At 45.2% G+C, this 18,115-nt stretch overlaps 1 protein-coding gene across 1 annotated transcript in view; it reads right to left on the bottom strand.

Annotated features, from left to right (window-relative positions):
- The window catches only part of LOC125289129 (adhesion G protein-coupled receptor L3-like), a 294,210-nt gene that overhangs the window by 66,607 nt on the left and 209,488 nt on the right, over window positions 1-18,115 (bottom strand). The window contains exons 11-12 of the mRNA XM_048235824.1: window positions 15,942-15,980; window positions 3,527-3,710 (exon numbers count right to left, since the gene is read on the bottom strand). Coding sequence (XP_048091781.1) covers window positions 3,527-3,710; window positions 15,942-15,980 — 223 coding nt within the window. The remainder of the gene's footprint in view (window positions 1-3,526; window positions 3,711-15,941; window positions 15,981-18,115) is intronic.

The following is an 18,115-nucleotide window of genomic DNA, read 5'->3' as shown; positions in this document are numbered from 1 at the left end:
TCCTGAGGCTGGGGGGGCAAAGCCTAAAACTGTCCACTGTTTTGGGTCACTCTGCCCACACATACCGCACCAGACCGAAACTTTCACTTGTACCAATCCAGATAATCCAATCCCCCCCCCCCATTCCCCAGAATTGGCACACCCCAGAATTGGTACACCCCAGAATTGGTACACCCCAGAATTAAGTCCTTCCTGTTGAGCTTGAAAAGTTCCACATATTCAACAGTGCACACGGCCTGGCTGGCATTAATGACGGGCCCCGTATTTTTGCCTTCAGTGTCGTTATTCACTTTAAAGTTGTGGGGGGTGGGGGGGTGCACAGTGGGACAAGGCGAGGATAATAACGACCAATCGCGGCTCGGCTGGCACGGACGCCTCGGAGTCAGAGGGATTGAGCCCCTCCGCCGGCCTGCTCATCTCGCCGCTCTGCTCCGCCGGAGAGCTTAAGATGGACTGCAGGCGCGGCAGAGACGCTGGGGGGATGTGGCAGCACCCGTGGGTGCATTCAAAGACGGGGTTTAAATAACATGCTAATCGCCAGAAATCTGTTCACTAGATTAACTGTGCACGGCATATAACTGAGAGACACACACACACACACACACACACACACACACACACACACAAATAAAAAAAGATACACAGTCTGTCCTTCACAATCTCTCTCTCACACAACACACACATGCAATCTCGCTCGCTTGCTTGCTTCCTCTCTCTCTCTCTCACACACACACACACACACACACATACCCGCCTGTGTGGCTGCCCAAGCCTCAGAATTCCAAAGTAAGAGCACTCGCCTTTGTGTTGATAACCTGAAGCTACAGGGCATAAACAAACAAACTAAAAGAGCATGTCAAATAAACCTCCACCCACACTCGACATTGAAAAAAAAAATCGAATAGGCTACACTAGTCCAATTTTCCCCCTCCCTCCTCCACAACCCAAGGCCCATTGCCTTTGCTTCACTGATTTACATGGCACAAGGGGCACCATTATTTTGGGACACAAGCATGCTGTCGTGCTCACGAAAGTGCCGCACGGGACCCGAGGAAAAACAAGCCCCATCTCCCCACTAACTAAGCATGGCAACAAGAGCTAAAGGCGTGGTAAATGTGTCAAAGAGGCATGATTAAGCTGCACCGTCATGAAGGATATTAAACCATATCCATAAAGGAGTTTGTCACGAGGGGCCTCCTTATTCTGTCTTTCTCGTTTATATTCCCTCTCTTCCTTCTTTTTTCCTCTCTCTCTCTCTCCTCACTCGTTCCTCCAACTGGGCCAGAATCTCTTAATGTCGGAATGAATGTGTTGCCAGATACCATAAATTCCGGTTTTTAATATATAATTCCCCAATGCTGGGCTCTACAGCTCCAGCTCAACAGACCTGCATTTTTTGTGTTTCCATGGTAGCTGTAGTCCCCTGAAAATCCTACTCTTTAAAGGGACACCAGGCAAGCCTGATGCTTTTTCTCTACGAAACTCCCTCTCGCTCGGTCTGAAGCTCTTTTCCTTTTCTTTGTGTCTTCGCACAGGGTTTTCACTGCTTCTTCTTTCGCCGGCTCTGCCATTATACAAACGTTTGCAACAATCTCTAGCGTTTTCTTCGCCTGCCTCTTTGCTGTAAACTGATCCTGCTTCGGTCGGCGGGTAGGATACACCGAACTTGCAAGTGGGATATTCTTCCTACAGGCAGTAGGGGCGGGCGAGAGAGCCTTCATTCGCCCCGTAATGACTCATTTAACCATATACCGACTTACGAAGATGATTAATTAACACGAAAACGTTGCCAGGTGTCCCTTTAAGTGCAGATCAACGCTTCTCCCTCCCTCCCACTCTCTCCCTCTCTCTCTTTCTCTTTTCTCCCTCTCTCTCTCTCTCTCTCATGACCTCTCCCTGTGGCTGAGTGTCCAATGGAGGCTCTCCCTGCAGTCTGTAAACTCACGGTAAACTGCTGAGGTTATTTATGGACGTATGCATGGTCTGTTACTGAAACAAAAGTGCTGTGTTTTTTTCCTTTCTTTTTTGTTTCGTTTTCTCTTCGGCCCTAAAAATGTTACCAGTTCGCTCCCGAGGCATAAAAAGGTGCATTGCAGCAAACGCAAATTAAAAGCACTTGGTCCAAACAGGCCAAACTACTTGCTCAGGAGAGTAAGATCTTAATGAGTCTAGAGCCTTGTGCACAAGCAAAGATTAGGCATGCTTTTCCCTCAAGTGCATCCAAGTACCTCATTCGGCCCTGCACCCAATGCGACCAGCCCTTTGAACAACTCTGCAATTTCAGAGCCATTATAATGGGCGAGGTGGCGTACAGTGCTTATCGCTAATAAAGAGGGGGATACGCATAAAGGGAAATAGCCCTTGGCACATTGGCAAAAACAACCGCCCGAGGCTGGTGTAGTAGCCGATGGAAATCTGGCGCGAGGCCAGACGACCAACGGCCGGGACCTTTAAAAACCTAATCTACGGTCCTCTGGTCAATACAAGGAAGGTATCCGATGGACCTCAAATCCGATAAAACGGCGGCCGTTACAGGGGGCAAGGAAGAAATGGTCCATTGGAGAGGAGTAATTAACTACTGTCTGCAAGAGGCTGTAGCCGTTTGGCATTCGCTCGAACGTTAAGCATTAACTTGTGCTTGTTCTGTGCTATTGGCAGTAGAAAATCGCAGTAAATTTCCTGCTGGTGTGCGTATTGGAGAGAGAGAGAAAGAGAATTGCTGGGCTTTGGGGACGTAGGCTGTCATTATGATTATTAGCCTGTGTTCTTCTGGACTCTAATAGAATGCCACGAGACAAACAATCCAAATTTCTCCCAGATGATTCTGCATGACGCCCGTAGAAAGACAGACGTGGGAAAAACACAAAAAAAAAAACCAATAGAACTAGAAACCACAAGAGAAAGATTTTCCCCAAATCCATTTCTCTGAACAAGCAGTGGGGTTTGTTTCAAGTAAAATCTAATAATGATCACTCCTCCTGCCAGCTGGAAGAAAAAAAAATAAAATAAGGAAATGTGATCTAATGAGATGTAATTAAACAAATGAAATATCCACAGGCCATCAGCACGGCCAAAGGCTTGCCACCCATGCCATGCTTCAGAGAGAGGTTGCTCCCTAAAATAAATAAAATAAATAATAATAATAAATAAATAGAACCGAACGACTAATTAGATATCTAGAGGATTGCCATCGAAGCAGTCCCCAAGAGAGAGAAATTTTACTTCTAAAATTACTTCCCAAACTAGGCACACTTTTGTATTGCTTGAGTTCATTGACTTATTTATTAGTTTTGAAACGCATCACTTCATTAAATAGATTCACTATGCCACCTCTTGAACATACTTAATTGATGCATCATTGATGATGAAATAGATGTGATTGAGTACATATATTGGTTATTCTATCGTCATTCTAAGATTTTGATTTTGACTCGCTGCAGACAACACACTAGAATAATTTAACTACATTCAAGACAGCCAGAAACTGAGGACAGAGGGACTCCTTTTACAGGAGAAGGCAACTCACGAATGTTCTCTGTGTTTTCTTGGACAATGTCGGTCTTGAGCAGGTTGTCGGCCAGAACGAAGGCCCCCTGCTCCACAGTGTCCAACAGCATGGTGGCTGCCCTCAGCTGTTCCCCAGTGGACAGCTCTTTCCACACCGACTGGGCCTGGGGTTGCAGTAGGTTGTTCACCGTCTCCACCATGGCCTGCACAAGAGAGCGAAGTAGTTAGCAATGATGCTAACGTAGCAATGATGCTAATGTAGCATAACGCTACGGCTACTGCTAACATCAGGATCTAGCTTTAGTGGAAATAGACCTCTGAAGTTCGCCTACAAAAATTACCGAAAGCTGCAATCTTTGCCCATATAAGGAGATCCGGGTACCATCTTTGCCAAGATATGGGTCTCCTTATATGGGCAAAGAGGACTATGACCACTAGTGCTAGCGCTAGTTAGCAAAAAAAGCGTGTACATTATATATACAGTACACAAGACACCATTGGGGCTGAAAGGCATGATAACATGAGATGCAGTGAAATGGCATGGCAGGGGGAAGGATGCAGTGATGACATGGGGCTTATACGAGCAACATGCCACAGCAGTATTAGAAACATACTTACCCTGGACACAGACCAAGAACAAGTTTCTAAATGTATAGCACAGAATATGAGGTGTAACATTATCCTTCATTTTGAATGCTCTCCACCTGCTTTCACACCGGCTACAAGTAAATAACTTTCCTGCACACACACACACACACATCATCTGGACAGTGATCTCATGCTGTTGACAAAAGCCTTCCGATTTAAAACAGATTACGAATAAAGCTCTGTCAAAACAAAATGTGCTGTACTGCTTTAGTTTCTTGCTCTGAATGTAAGTGTGTGTGTGTGTGTGTGTGTGTGTGTGTGTGGTGTGTGTGTGTGTGGCGGCATAACTAATTGTAGCCAGCCTGTGGGGTATGCCTCAATGGTGAGCGGACTTCCTGGAATGGGAAGTGGTTTCTGTGGATTTGATGTTGTCCGAGAAGGCAATGGAAACCGATGAAGAATTAAACACACACAACACACACACACACACACACACACACACACACACACTCTGCAACACAAAGTCACTCTCTCTTTCCATGCACACGGAAATCATAATTATTCAAATCAGGGGCCAACGGTTCTACAAAAGTATTTTGTTGTTGGTCACTTGAGTTACAAGCCACCAAGGAGCAGCTCATTACCTATTAATGTTCTTTAACCTCTATTATCCAACCCTTTTCCTGATATGCACAGCCCAAGAGAGGGGGAGGGAGAGGAGAGAGAGAGAGAGAGAGAGAGAGAGAGAGAGAGAGAGAGAGAGAGAGAGAGAGAGAGAGAGCAATTAAAGATTTAAAAATGCCAATGGCAAGCTGTATGCAGAGAATACTAATTGGGAGTGTGATTTGTTTGATCGGAAAGACAGAGTTGAAGACGGAGCTAAAGATGCAGAAAGGATGCAAGAAAATCCCCAATTAGCAAATACATGCACTTTCGCTTTCTGTCACCTTGGATCTTTACCAAAACAGAATGAAAACAATGTTGTGAGTTGCATCACTTCCTATCTTCGTGTCTATTTAATGGCATCAAAGCGTTTTTTTTTAAACAGATATGCGAGCTATGGGGTAAAAAATCAAGAAAGTTTTAGGCTGAGCACATATACAGGATCTATATCTCAAAACACCTCAGGCAGCGACGCGATACGCAATGACCTCACGGAACCATCTAGATGTGTGCGCAGCAACGCCGTGGTGGTGAGCGTCTATGGTGTCACTCACCATAGAGTGTTTGGGTCCATAGGAGACATGAAAGGGAGAAGCGAGTGATGTTTCTATTGCTTATCTTCTCACATCGGGGGCCCAGAGGCACGTCGGGCGGCGAGGATAAAAGCTTTGCAGACTCTGCGGGGTGCACAGAAGAGGTCTCCAACTCTTAGCCCCAACTGAAGCCTTCACACTACAGTACACTGAGCCACCCAGGGCAGCTGCAGTGCTTCGCGATTGGCCACCTCTGGAAGGGGAATAAGGCGATTGGTTGATGGTGGTCGCTGTGGATATCATGCACGGATATGTATATATGTATATGGATGTGTATGTATGTACTGTGTGTGTGTGTGTGTGTGTGTGTGTGTGTGTGTGTGTGTGTGTGTGTGTGTGTGTGCATTTGAATGGTCTGAGAGAGAGAGAGAAACGGACATACCTATCTGTCTCTCTCTCTTACTGTATACACGCACACACACACTAATATAAGATAATAAATGTGTGTGTGTGTGTGTGTTTGTGTGTGTGTGTGTGTGTGTGTGTGTGTGTGTGTGTTTTGCCGTTCTGCTTGTGGGCCAGATAGACGAGACGATTGTCTCCCTCCTCTCCTCCTCTTCACGCGGAGATGAAGGGAGAAATCAAAGTGTGGCAGCTGGCCGCGTCTCCTGCACAACGGCGGCGGCCGCCGCGCTCGCGAGATGGCCAACCTTTTCATGTGAGGCCAGGGATGAAACATCCACCACCTCCGCCACCACTACCGCCACTACCGCCTCCGTGGAGAAGCCTTTGATGTGATTATTCATCAGCTGTCTCCCACTTCTCCGGCTACGCCTCTTGACATGGACGCCAGGCCTGCTGCAGCCGGAGCTCTCTTCATTAGCCAGACGCCAGACGCCTCAGCCCCTATTCTGGTTTGCAGATTACGCTAATCAGAAGACATTGGCAGTGCACAGGGAGGGAAGGAGGGATAGAGTGAGCAAGAGAGAGAGAGAGAGAGAGAGATAGAGAGAGAGAGGGAGGGAGGGAGGGAGTGAGCGAGAGAGAGAGAGGAGAGAGAGAGAGAGAGAGAGAGAGAGAGAGAGAGAGAGAGAGAGAGAGAGAGAAAGAGAGATGTGGGGATAGGCATTACAGAGGACAGGAACTGTCTCATATGGATTGGAGATCACAGCTTCAGCATGTTAACCTGGCGAAATGGCCGTCATTGTCCAGCTGCTCTTCATTAACCAACTGACCATCACATCATGACTATCAACAAAACTCTGGAAGTGCCCTGACCACACTATGCAATCAATCATCCATTAGTTTATTATGATGGATTATACTTTTTGTTTGTTCAAATAAAACTCCTGGGAAAAAAAAAACAAAACAAAACAAAACTGTAGCTTGTATGAATGTAGGAGAATACCCTGTTCAGTTCCTAAGCTACGTGCATGGTTAAGCTCTGAATGAATGATCCTGCAAACAAATGTGTACACATTAGTCTGGATAGGTAAAAAAAAAACCCAGGTGTCTGCAGACAAAACAGATGAGGAAACGGGCAGAAATCGGACAGTTTCTTATTTTTCCCCCACACACACACACACACCCCGCCTGACTGACTCAACCAAAGACTGATCTACAGCAGGCCAAAAGCCCAGCACTTCTAAATCAAGAAACCCTGAAAAACCTTCTTGTTATTGTATTAGACCCAAATGAAAACAGCATGATTAAACACTCCCATCTAGCAACACCGAGGGGGGAAGTCAATACCGCAGCTGGATAGCAACATCTCTGCCCTCACCATATAGATATATATATCGTAGCCATCCAAGCAAAGCAATACTCAAGCCACAATGAACCAAATGTAACAAGGCACGAAATTTGATTTTAAACAATCTTGTGATTAATGTTTACTTTTTGTGGAAATGCACCAATTGCTTCAAGGAGCCACTCAAGTTAATTGTGTCTCTCACTATGTCTCTCACACTCAGTGCTCACTAGGGATGGTCTGAATGGGACCGAAAACGTTTTGCACTTTGGGAGCACTTTGCACTTTTGGGTTGACTGGATTAATAAATTGCATCGGCAACATTGATGTGCGAGTTCATTCTAGACTGAGGGACTGATACACTTTTGGAACTAATGCACCCACCAGGCCTGGAGTCGTTGGCGCGATACCCTGTTTGCCCCATACCCTCACTATACTTCGAAACAAGACTGCATGAACATTTGTCTTTTGGACAAATGCAGTATGAGAATAGTCTTTCTACAGTATTGTTTCATAACAGGCATTCAAGTTAACAGCTCCATACTGAATATTGTTAGGACTTAGAAGGCATAATAAGGAAAACAAGTCATTACAGTTCAAAATGCAATGTAGAAGAATTGACTAATCAATAACACAAAAATCTACAACTACAGTAGCAACTAAAATTATCTGTTTGCAGAATAATGCAAATAATTACTTCAGTCCTTAGTTCACTCAGTTCAGTCCATGGATTTCTTTGAAATGCTTTGAGAGAATTCACACTAGTGTCATATTATGCACAGTCTAGTGACAACTGAATTGGATTAACTCCAACCAAGAGTGTGTCTGGAGGTGTTCTAGGAGACCCAGAGTGGGTCTTGAGGTGTTCTAGGAGACCCAGTGTGGGTCTGGAGGTGTTCTAGAGGAGACCCTGAGTGGGTCTGGAGGTGTTCTAGGGGAGACAGAGTGGGTCTAGAGGTGTTCTAGGGCAGACTCAGAGTGGGTCTAGAGGTGTTCTAGAGGAGACAGAGTGGGTCTGGAGGTGTTCTAGGGCAGACTCAGAGTGGGTCTAAAGGTGGTCTAGAGGAGACAGAGTGGGTCTGGAGGTGTTCTAGAGGAGACAGAGTGGGTCTAAAGGTGTTCTAGGGCAGACTCAGAGTGGGTCTAAAGGTGTTCTAGAGGAGACAGAGTGGGTCTAAAGGTGTTCTAGGGCAGACTCAGAGTGGGTCTAAAGGTGTTCTAGAGGAGACAGAGTGGGTCTGGAGGTGTTCTAGGGCAGACTCAGAGTGGGTCTGGAGGTGTTCTAGAGGAGACCGGGAGTGGGTCTGGAGGCTAGACGCTGTCCTGGCTACATGCAGATGCTTTACAGCGTGAAGCACCAGCGATGGAGAGAAAAAGGAGTGTATGTGTGTGTGTGTGTGAGAGAGAGAGAGAGAAAGAGAGTTTGTGTGTGCAGAGTGTGAGAGAGAGAGAGAGAGAGTGAGAGAGAGAAAGAGAGTTTGTGTGTGCATGTGAGTGTGAGAGAGAGAGAGAGAGAGAGAGAGAGAGAGAGAGAGAGAGTGTGTGTGTGTGTAAAAGGAGGTCAGTGTGAGAGTTCAGTGAAGAGTAGAGAGGGGGGGTGATTAAAGTGTTGTTCTTTGAGTCTGACCATCTCGTCTTCCCATGATGCTGTCAGCTCCCTCCGCAAAAAAAATCCGTTTTCCATTCTTCTGGGGATATCACTCTCTCACACACAAACACACACACACACACACACACACATCAAATGTAAACATATCGCAACGATCATCACACACACACACACACACACACACACACACATATACAGAGAAATGAGGAGAGAGAGAGAGGGAGAGAGAGAGAGAGAGCAAAACGATGATGTAGAGGGTACACTCATCCCAGCAGAGAGACAGCCATTCGATCAGCCCAACACACACACACACACACACACACACACACACTAGCAGCCTCAGAACTTTCCTGATGTTTGTCTAGCTTAAGGGATCTGCTCCCATGCACAGGGTAACTTGCACATACACCCCAATAAGCACCACCAGTGTGTGGGACAAATCTGAGGGGTTCACAAACTATCTCCACTCTGCTACCAATTACCAGTCTAATGCTGATGCCCTTCACGAAATCATCTTTATCACAATGGGTTCCATTTGTATTCATATCACAGAAATTATCCTAACTTCCCGAATATAAATCAGTGCTTATACATAGATTTGGCAACATTTCTGCAGCGCTTAGGTTAAAACTGAGGGGGCGGAATATCTACGGTAATGCATTTCTTCAGTCTTCTTTCTGATTAAAGCACAATCTCATTTGGATTCATTGGGTTATTGCATGAATGAATTATATATATCTTGAGAGAGAGAAGAAGTACTGTCCGCATTCATTTCAATGGCCGCTGCTTGCTAGCTACTTTAGCCATCTTTAAAATTGGCATCTGACAAGCGCTCACCTCTAGCCACATTTTCAAAAACAAAGCAGTGTGATTTATTTAAGATGCTATATTTGTGAAATTGATAAACAACAAATAAAACTGTATGATGTTGTTTTGATTGTATTGGTGCTTTCCTACATTCATGGATTCAGTCATTCAGTTATCTATGAATTTACTCTTTTTTTCTATTTTCTGTTATTTATATTTTATTCCGTTTCTTCCTCCTCTCCTCCCTTTCTCGTCTTCCATTAACGCAGACTAATTCATACACGTGTACTCGTTAGTGCTACATTAATTATCCAAATGTTCGATATGGGATGTTGAGGTGTCCAGTAGGTGTAAGGCGGCAGGGCTGGCGACAGCTGTGAGTGGGGAGCAGCATTTAGCAAAAGAGGAGGAGATGAGGAGATATTAGCATGAGTCTGGAGTCACGCCAGCACCACCAGGGATTACAGATTGATGAAATGAACTGGCCCCAGAGTGTATGTGTGTGTGTGTGTGTGTGAGAGAGAGAGTGTAGGAGTGTATGTGTGTGTTAGTGAGTGAGTGAGAGAGAGAGAAAGAGAGTTTGTGTGTGAGTGTGAGTGTGAGTGAGAGAGAGAGAGAGAGAGAGAGAGAGAGAGAGAGTGTGTGTGTGTGTGTGTGTAAAATTGATTCTGGCAGAGTGCAGTCCCTTCGCTCTCCCTTAACCTCACATCATGCTGATGAGCCAATTCCTAAATCCTCTCTCCTCTGCTTGCACTCTTCCCCTCCACCCCTCTCTGCTCCATCCATCTCTCATTCCTCTAGACTCCTCCCCTCCACCCCTCTCTGCTCCATCCATCTCTCATTCCTCTAGACTCCTCCCCTCCACCCCTCTCTGCTCCATCCATCTCTCATTCCTCTAGACTCCTCCCCTCCACCCCTCTCTGCTCCATCCATCTCTCATTCCTCTAGACTCCCCCCCCCCCTCTCATCCATCTCTCATTCCTCTAGCTCCATCCATCTCTGCTTCCATCTCTCATTCCTCTAGACTCCTCCCCTCCACCCCTCTGCTCCATCCTTCTCTCAGTCCTCTAGACTCCTCCCCTATCTGCTCCATCTCAGAAATAGAAATGGCTGATCTTTAATGCAATATCTACATTGCCCATTATGAGCAACCATCCATCCAATATTCCAAAGGCTAATTCTGTTTACTAATCTGATATCATTTCAAAAAGGCTAACTGAGAAAACATTGGCATTGGTAAGCACATAACTGCTGCCCTGATTTAAAAAAAATCACAATTTGGCTAATACACAGGACATGGCTGTATTATTTCTAAACTAAAATGGTATAAACAGCTCTTTGAATAGCATATGCTATAGCAGGCTGCATTATCATGTGTAGTACTGTATATGTCACAATGTCATTTGCTTGTTTTAGTTATACAAGTGTGATGATTCTGTGGGACAGGATTGGCCAGTTTGGCAACGGATATGTGACAGATCTTGTGTCTACCTAGGTGAGGTTGTAACCTGCAACACAGCTGAAAAAGCTGAGCTTTATGAGTATGCGGTCATCCTAACAATCCTCATCTTTTAACAAATTGGATCCCTATAAAAGTTTACAATCCTATTATGCGCTTAGCAGAAGGAGCCAACCTTCACAAAGGTCAGCAGCAGAAAACGACACATTTGTTACTGACCAAGGACTTTACGGAGTGTGTGTGTATGCATGTGTGTGTATGTGTACGGGGATGCTTGTGTGTGTACATGTGAACACGCCTGGTTGCTTGTGTATGTGTGTGTGTATGTGTGTATGCACTGTCTTATCATATCATACCATATGGAATCGGACTGAGATGCATTAAATGCAGTAAAGAGTTAACAACACGTTAAACTATATGATTAATACCCGCTCAAGCACTGAGACAAGTTTAATAGAGCCGCCCGAGTCGTAATCATTCATCTAAAAACAGGCAACTGTTTCATAGTAGGCAAGCCACTCTGCAGCCCTCCTGGTGGCAGCCATTTTGAGAGTGTGGTAGCATGCCTTTGGGTTGGAGACAGATGAAATATAATCAGGCTAATTGGGCAGACGAGATAAACAAGCTGTCCCTCATCAGGGAGGAGATGGATGACCGTGGTGGAATACGCAGCCAGTTTGTTAGGGATCAAAGACGGCAGTGGTCTCTTGGTTTAAAAAGGGAGGGGGGAGGGGGGAGGGGGAGGCTAAGCCTCCTTCATGAATTAGGGCAAATGAGGACACAAAATGTTTGTGTGGTTATTTACGGTTGTGTGTTGGAGTGTATGTGCGGGTTGGAGTGTGGGTGTGTGTGCCGCAAAGGTGTAGCGCGTGCGGCAGGTATGCGCATGCGGGCGCGTGTGTGTGTGCGTGGTTATTTGCGGTTGTGTGTTGGAGTGCACGTGCGGGTTGGAGTGTGTGTGTGTGCGTGTGTGTGTGTGTGTGAGAGAGAGTGTGTGAGTGTTTGTGTCTTAGTGTGTGTAACACTAAGATAAATGAGGGGAAAAGACTGCATTAAATGCCACCTAGCCCACTGTGATTAGTCACAAGCCTGCTATGCATTAATCACACAGCTCAATAGCAATTACTCACACGTCTGTGTAAGCAGGGGCCTGTTTAGGATAAGGGCATTAATGAAACAAATAAACAATTAAATAAACAAACAAATGCACTTGAAAAGCTGTGTTTTGGGAGTCTGGCTTTCTGAGCATCTGCAAATGGAACAGCCAGTCACAGCTGATTGTACTTCCAGCATTTATGTGTGTCTGAAGCATGCGTCCTGAAGGGCATCACATACAGTGTTTTGAATAAGCTGATGGTGGCCTTTGATATGCAATTAATTTTTTTTTCTTCTTCTGTTTAATCTGTCTATTCTTCAGTTTTATTTTTTCTTCTGTTTAATCACCAGCTTCCATCTGTAGCTTCCAGTGCTGCTCATGGAACATGCTAGAAACTCGACTGGTGCATTTGTCCTGCTGCTGTTATGCTGAATATGTTGCATGTGGCATGGATGTCGGAAGCCTTGGGCCATAACATATGACCGTTAAGGTAAAAGGGGAAGTTCTGATTTCTCCTTAATGGGTAGAACACCAACTACTTAAAGGATAGCACCTGGAAGTTAAAGCTGCAGTTGGCAAGATTTTTTTTAGAAAAAACCCCTGCACTTCTACCTCCACCTAGAGCCTGTTATTTGTTTTGCAAAAAATCCACAGCTCCCGTTTCTTCTGTTATTTGTTTTGCAAAAAATCCACAGCTCCCGTTTCTTCTGGTCCAATCAGAGCAAGGCTGTGTGAGATCTGACTGTCAATCACAGTCTGGTGCAGTCTGGTACGCACTGACGAGCACAAACTCGATGAGGGAATGCTCGGTGGTAGTGGGGGGAGGGGCATGAGAGTTGTAAACACTCAACATTTTGGCTAAGTCCCCTCAATCTGTCAGACTTGCCTACTGCAGCTTTAAAATGCACGTCTGGGCTCTCCTGCTGCCACATGCTCCTGTTACAGTGGCGTGGGATGCATACAGCACCGCTCAGAAAATCAGCGCTTCAACACACTGCAACGACTGGAAACCCACGTCATTATAAAATATAGCTCAGAGTAAACCTATTTCACCATACTGTTGCACAATGCCTAATCTGTAATCTAAGATATATTGCATATCATTATACGGTATTACATAATACACCACATAACAAGAAATCATTACATATTCATTCTTTTCAGTGATCGTTGGGTAATATTATATTTTCTCCACATCACCAGCAAAAGCCAGATGCCCGCAGCGGAAGCACTCATGCACCGTGCCGTAATGCCCCCCTTTGCATAAATAAGATGGATGCTCCGAAATCAACAGATGCGGTACGGAACCCATATGCGCAGTGGAGTGCTCCTCCATCTCCATCTCCGGCTCCATCTCCTGCACCATCTCTAGCCCTGATCTGATCTGATAGATGGAGCCCCTCCGACCACCTGCTCCATTTTACAGCTGCCGCCAATTACAGCCGCTGCTAATGAGAGGAGCAGCATAGTGCCGCTCTCCATAACACTGGGGGGGGAGGGGGGGCGTGGGGACGGACAGGCCTGCTGTTACGGCACAGAGGGGCCAGCCGCAGGCCGCACTCATCTGGCCACACTCTCTAATGACCACCCGCTTCACCACAGGAGACGCGGGTTACTGTTTTATAACAGAACTCCGACTCTCTTTTTGTAGGATTCTGAAGCATGTGTAAGGCTAGGGGAGACTAAGGTGTAGTGTGTGTGTGTGTGTGTGTGCCCGCGCATGTGCAAGTGTGTGTGAGTGAGCATGCATGTGTGACTGTATGTGCCTCTGTGTGTGGCTGTGTGCTTGTAAGTGTTTGTAAGTGCACGCACATTTCTGTAGTAAGTATGTCTGTGTGCACATGTGTTTATGTTCACACATTTTCTTTATGAGAGTGGATTGCGTGTTTGTGTATTTGCGTAGCAAGTGTTCGAGCGAAAATGAGTGGCAGCTGTTTGAAGAGGTCTGTGTTTTTTACAAATCACCACACACACACACACACACACACACACACACCGCAATCACAAGAGACCTGACAGGAGGTGAACACTGCCCCATTTCCCTAATCAATTAGATTCCCTGGATGCCATACACTGGCAATCAATGGCTGATTTTGCAGAGCCTGGGAGATGTTGCTCTATTATTTCAGCCCAGTTGCGGCTAGCTGCAACCCTGCCGCGGGTTTCAGTGACAGAGGAATCTATACAGTCACATATTCACAGCAGTACATGGTGCGCATATGCACGCATGCACACACACACACACACACACACACACACACACACACACACACAGCAATACAAAAGTAAAGATGAATATCCATTAACACAAACCAAAATATACACTCTAGCACACACACACACCTACAAAACAGTTCAAATCAAACTTGCTCCATATAATCTCTAACCCCTGGTGTATCAGACAGCAGACATGTCAAATCAGAAACCTGGAATGACTTCCTCATAGACTGATGCCTGAATAAACACCCTCTCATGACAACTTTAGGACATTGTCAAGGCTTCTGACAGAAAATGGAAACAGACTCTCTTGAATCATTTCACTCAATCACTATTAATTAGGGTCCCTTTGATCTCTTCCAAAGGTGCACGCCGTCTGATAAATGACTATGAGGGGCTTTGTTTGAATATAACATCCCAGTGGCTGTGAGTACAAAGGGTGACTCAATCAAAATCATTATCTTCACAAAACAATGCAGCAGAAAATTGGGTAAGATATTAGTAGACACAGATGTTACTTTTTACGCCTGTTAGTTCCTCACAGGAGAGGATTTTATGTTTTGTGTTTTTGTTTGTCCTGTCATGTTGACATCACAGGGACCATGCTGAAAATGAACAATCCTGTCAGACATGGTCACCAGGCATGGTGTTTCGAATAACCTGATGGTGACCTTTGATATGTAGTTAATTTAATTTTTGTTTGTTTAATCACCATCTTCCATAGCTTCCGTTGCTTCTCATGGAATATGCTAGAAACTCGAGCTGTGAGTTTGGCCTGCTGCTGCTACTTCAGTGGCCCTTAAAAAAAGGCTGCAACTTCATTTTGATTTTGTAATCACCTTTGTCTTTGTGTTACTTCTATAGAAGACAAAACAAACTCATGCCATTGAGTTGGATGAAATATTACTGGTGGGAGACACCGAATAGAAACCTCCGCTTATATTAATGTGCTGTCATAGACTGTGAGGAGGCCAGCTTTCCGTGTCCATCATATCCAAAGCTAAGTGAATCATTTCCTTGTGTAGTGCCGCTGGCAGGGTTGGCTGGGACGACAGGCAGATGCGTTTTCCCCACTTGTCACACTAAATGACAAATAACACCGCCAGAAAATCCTGTCTGTGGTCGCCATGTGCAATGGCTTTCAAAAAGAAGCATCCGCAGGCTTTCGCGTCGCTCCATTTCCTCGAGCTAGTCTCCCATAGCAACAGACCAGCAACGCAAAAACCAGGGAACCAGTGGTATTAAGGAGACATTATCATTCTGGGCATGCTCAGTGGAGACGGAATGGATGACTAGAAGAGGCGACGGGAGAGTTGTGGGAAACACAGTGCAAAGCAGCCTTTGTCAAACGCAAGAGTGAATAAATACTTTATCTGAAAAGCATAAAAGACAAATGGTGAAGACATTCTGCATGCATCATAGGAACCGGTTTGGGGGTGTTATTTTTTTAGGGGGTGGGTGATTTGGACATTAGCAATTTGTCCCTGAAAATAATTTAAAAAAAAGTTTGTTCGAGGTGTGTCATGAATGTGGAAATGATAACCAAGCACATAACATCACAAATGCGTGGCAGAGAAACGCCGAAGCTTCCCAAAGGGAGAGGAGGAGAAATGCGAAGCTGCACCATGAGAATAAGCGAGGGATGGGGTGGGGAGGCTGCCGCGGCAACAGCAAGGCCGAGGGTGGTAAATTGGGGAATTATTAGGAAATACCTGGACGAAAAAGCGGCACGCTCGCTCTCGCTTCTGCAGCTGAAAACCCCAAAGAGGTCACATAGTTACTACGGATACAGCAACACACAGCGCTCTATGAGGTCACATAGTTACCACGGATACAGCAACACACAGTGCTCTATGACACTAACAAGACATACAGAGTGACAAGATAAGTATGTACAGTAAATATAAATAAATGAATATATATAAAATAAAGAGGAAGGTTTTATGTACTACTGAATAGGCACCTTAATAGATAAATAAACAATTATGTAGAGCAAAATAGCCATCATTAATTTCATCAATTAATTGCCTCCCATTTTCCTTCAACTCCATGAGAAGTGTGAGTACATTCTTTACAATTATTGCTCAAAGGAAACCCAAGAAAAAAAAGAGAGAAAAAAAAAATCTTAATTAGCACAAAAATCCATCACATGTATTCAAGAGGGGATTGAGCAAAGACATGTCTTCTGATTCAAGGTTACTGTATGTTCTACTGATGAAAGAGAGAGAGAGAGAGAGAGAGAGAGAGGGAGAGAGAGAGAGAGAAAGAGAGAGAGAGAGAGAGGAGAGAGAGAGAGAGAGGAGAGAGAGAGGGAGAGAGAGAGGGAGAGAGGGAGAGAGAGGGAGAATTAAAGAGAGAAGAGCAGAGAACAGAAAGAAAATACATCAATGTTTGACCCAAAAATCTCTCTCAAAGAGCAAGAGCAATTTTCTATAAGCTTGACAGGATATCACAAAATTAAAGTTTAAATCCCACATATTAGAAGGCTAACCTAGCGACAGGGCAGAGTAAAACGGTTAACATAGGGGAAAACAAAACCTTTGATGATCATATTTATAGCAAAGAGCCATTTAATTAGGAGGTAAGAAACCAGGAGGCAGAAAACCTGCTTACACTGTGAAATTGTCTGAACAAACAAAAAACAACAACAAAAAGGGACAGTTTAAGGCTTCTCTGCTAGAGGCTGTCCAATGCTAACAAGATCCTTGGGTGACCTTTCCACGGATGCCACCTTCCCACAAAGCGCTCTCCACCACATATCACAGCCCCACTTCTCTAAAACCCCTGCTTGGTCGAACCTTGCGGGCCTCTTTGATCGTGAAAAGTGGCACAGAGCTTGCTGTTTGCCACCTCAATCCTGGCATTGTCTCCAGGCAAAGCCCATTGTGCTCTGCTATCAAAGGAATCTTTAATTCGGTTAGCGCTTAGCAGATTACACTCAAGTGATTGAACTCGAGAGTTCGACGTGGACGGCATAAGGATCCGTGTTCGCCGGCGGAAACGAGAAGGCGGATTAAGCCAGGAGCGACAGCGGAAGAGAGGCTGATGATGACCTTGAGCGAGAGAGAGAGAGAGAGAGAGAGAGAGAAAGAGAAAGAGAGAGAGACAGAAACCTCCAGATTTGGGCCAGATTGGAGCCAGAATCAGATCAAATCAGATGAGAGAGTTTCTCACATCACACATATGCGATGATACGTGTCACTCAAATGTACAAACGAGATGGAGCCTGTAAAATTGAGCGCAGCGTAGGATTGTGATCGCTCTTAACATTAAACGTCTGAAACATTGACATTCAACGTCTGGAGGTGACACTACAGTGATGCCTTCATCTTGTTCTTATCCTTCTGTAGCATCTAAATTATGAAAAGTTACCTAGACAGTATGCTGTGCGTGCTCCAAAGTCTAAACGAAATTGTGTGACACACAAGACATTGACGTCATGGAGTCTCTCAATGTGAGGTTTGCCAGTAAATAAACATCGGAACTGGCAATGATTTTTGATCCCTTCTGTTTTTATTTTCACACACAAAAAACAAACAATTCTGGCATTTGGTTCACTGGAGCATCTTGTAGAGCACTGAGTGAATTGGTTCGTGCTCTGGCACCACTGACTAATGAGTGGGTGAAGTAATTCAATTGTGAGGAGAGAGAGAAGGATGGAGGGAGAGAGAGAGAGAGAGAGAGAGAGAGAGAGAGAGAGAGAGAGAGAGAGAGAGAGAGAGAGAGAGCTGTTCATTTCGGTGCTGGTTGGCACGTGCCCACTGCTGTCTAGACTCAGAGAGGCTAAAGACTCCCGCATGAAACGGTGACGGAACACCACTGTGAACCAATCACTGTCACAGGCCACTCTGGCCACTTCCTGTTAGGGCAACTGTTGTCTGACCGT

Source organism: Alosa alosa, chromosome 24 (assembly GCF_017589495.1).
Source record: "Alosa alosa isolate M-15738 ecotype Scorff River chromosome 24, AALO_Geno_1.1, whole genome shotgun sequence".
NCBI lineage: Eukaryota > Metazoa > Chordata > Actinopteri > Clupeiformes > Clupeidae > Alosa > Alosa alosa.
This window is presented reverse-complemented; position numbering and strand designations above follow the sequence as displayed.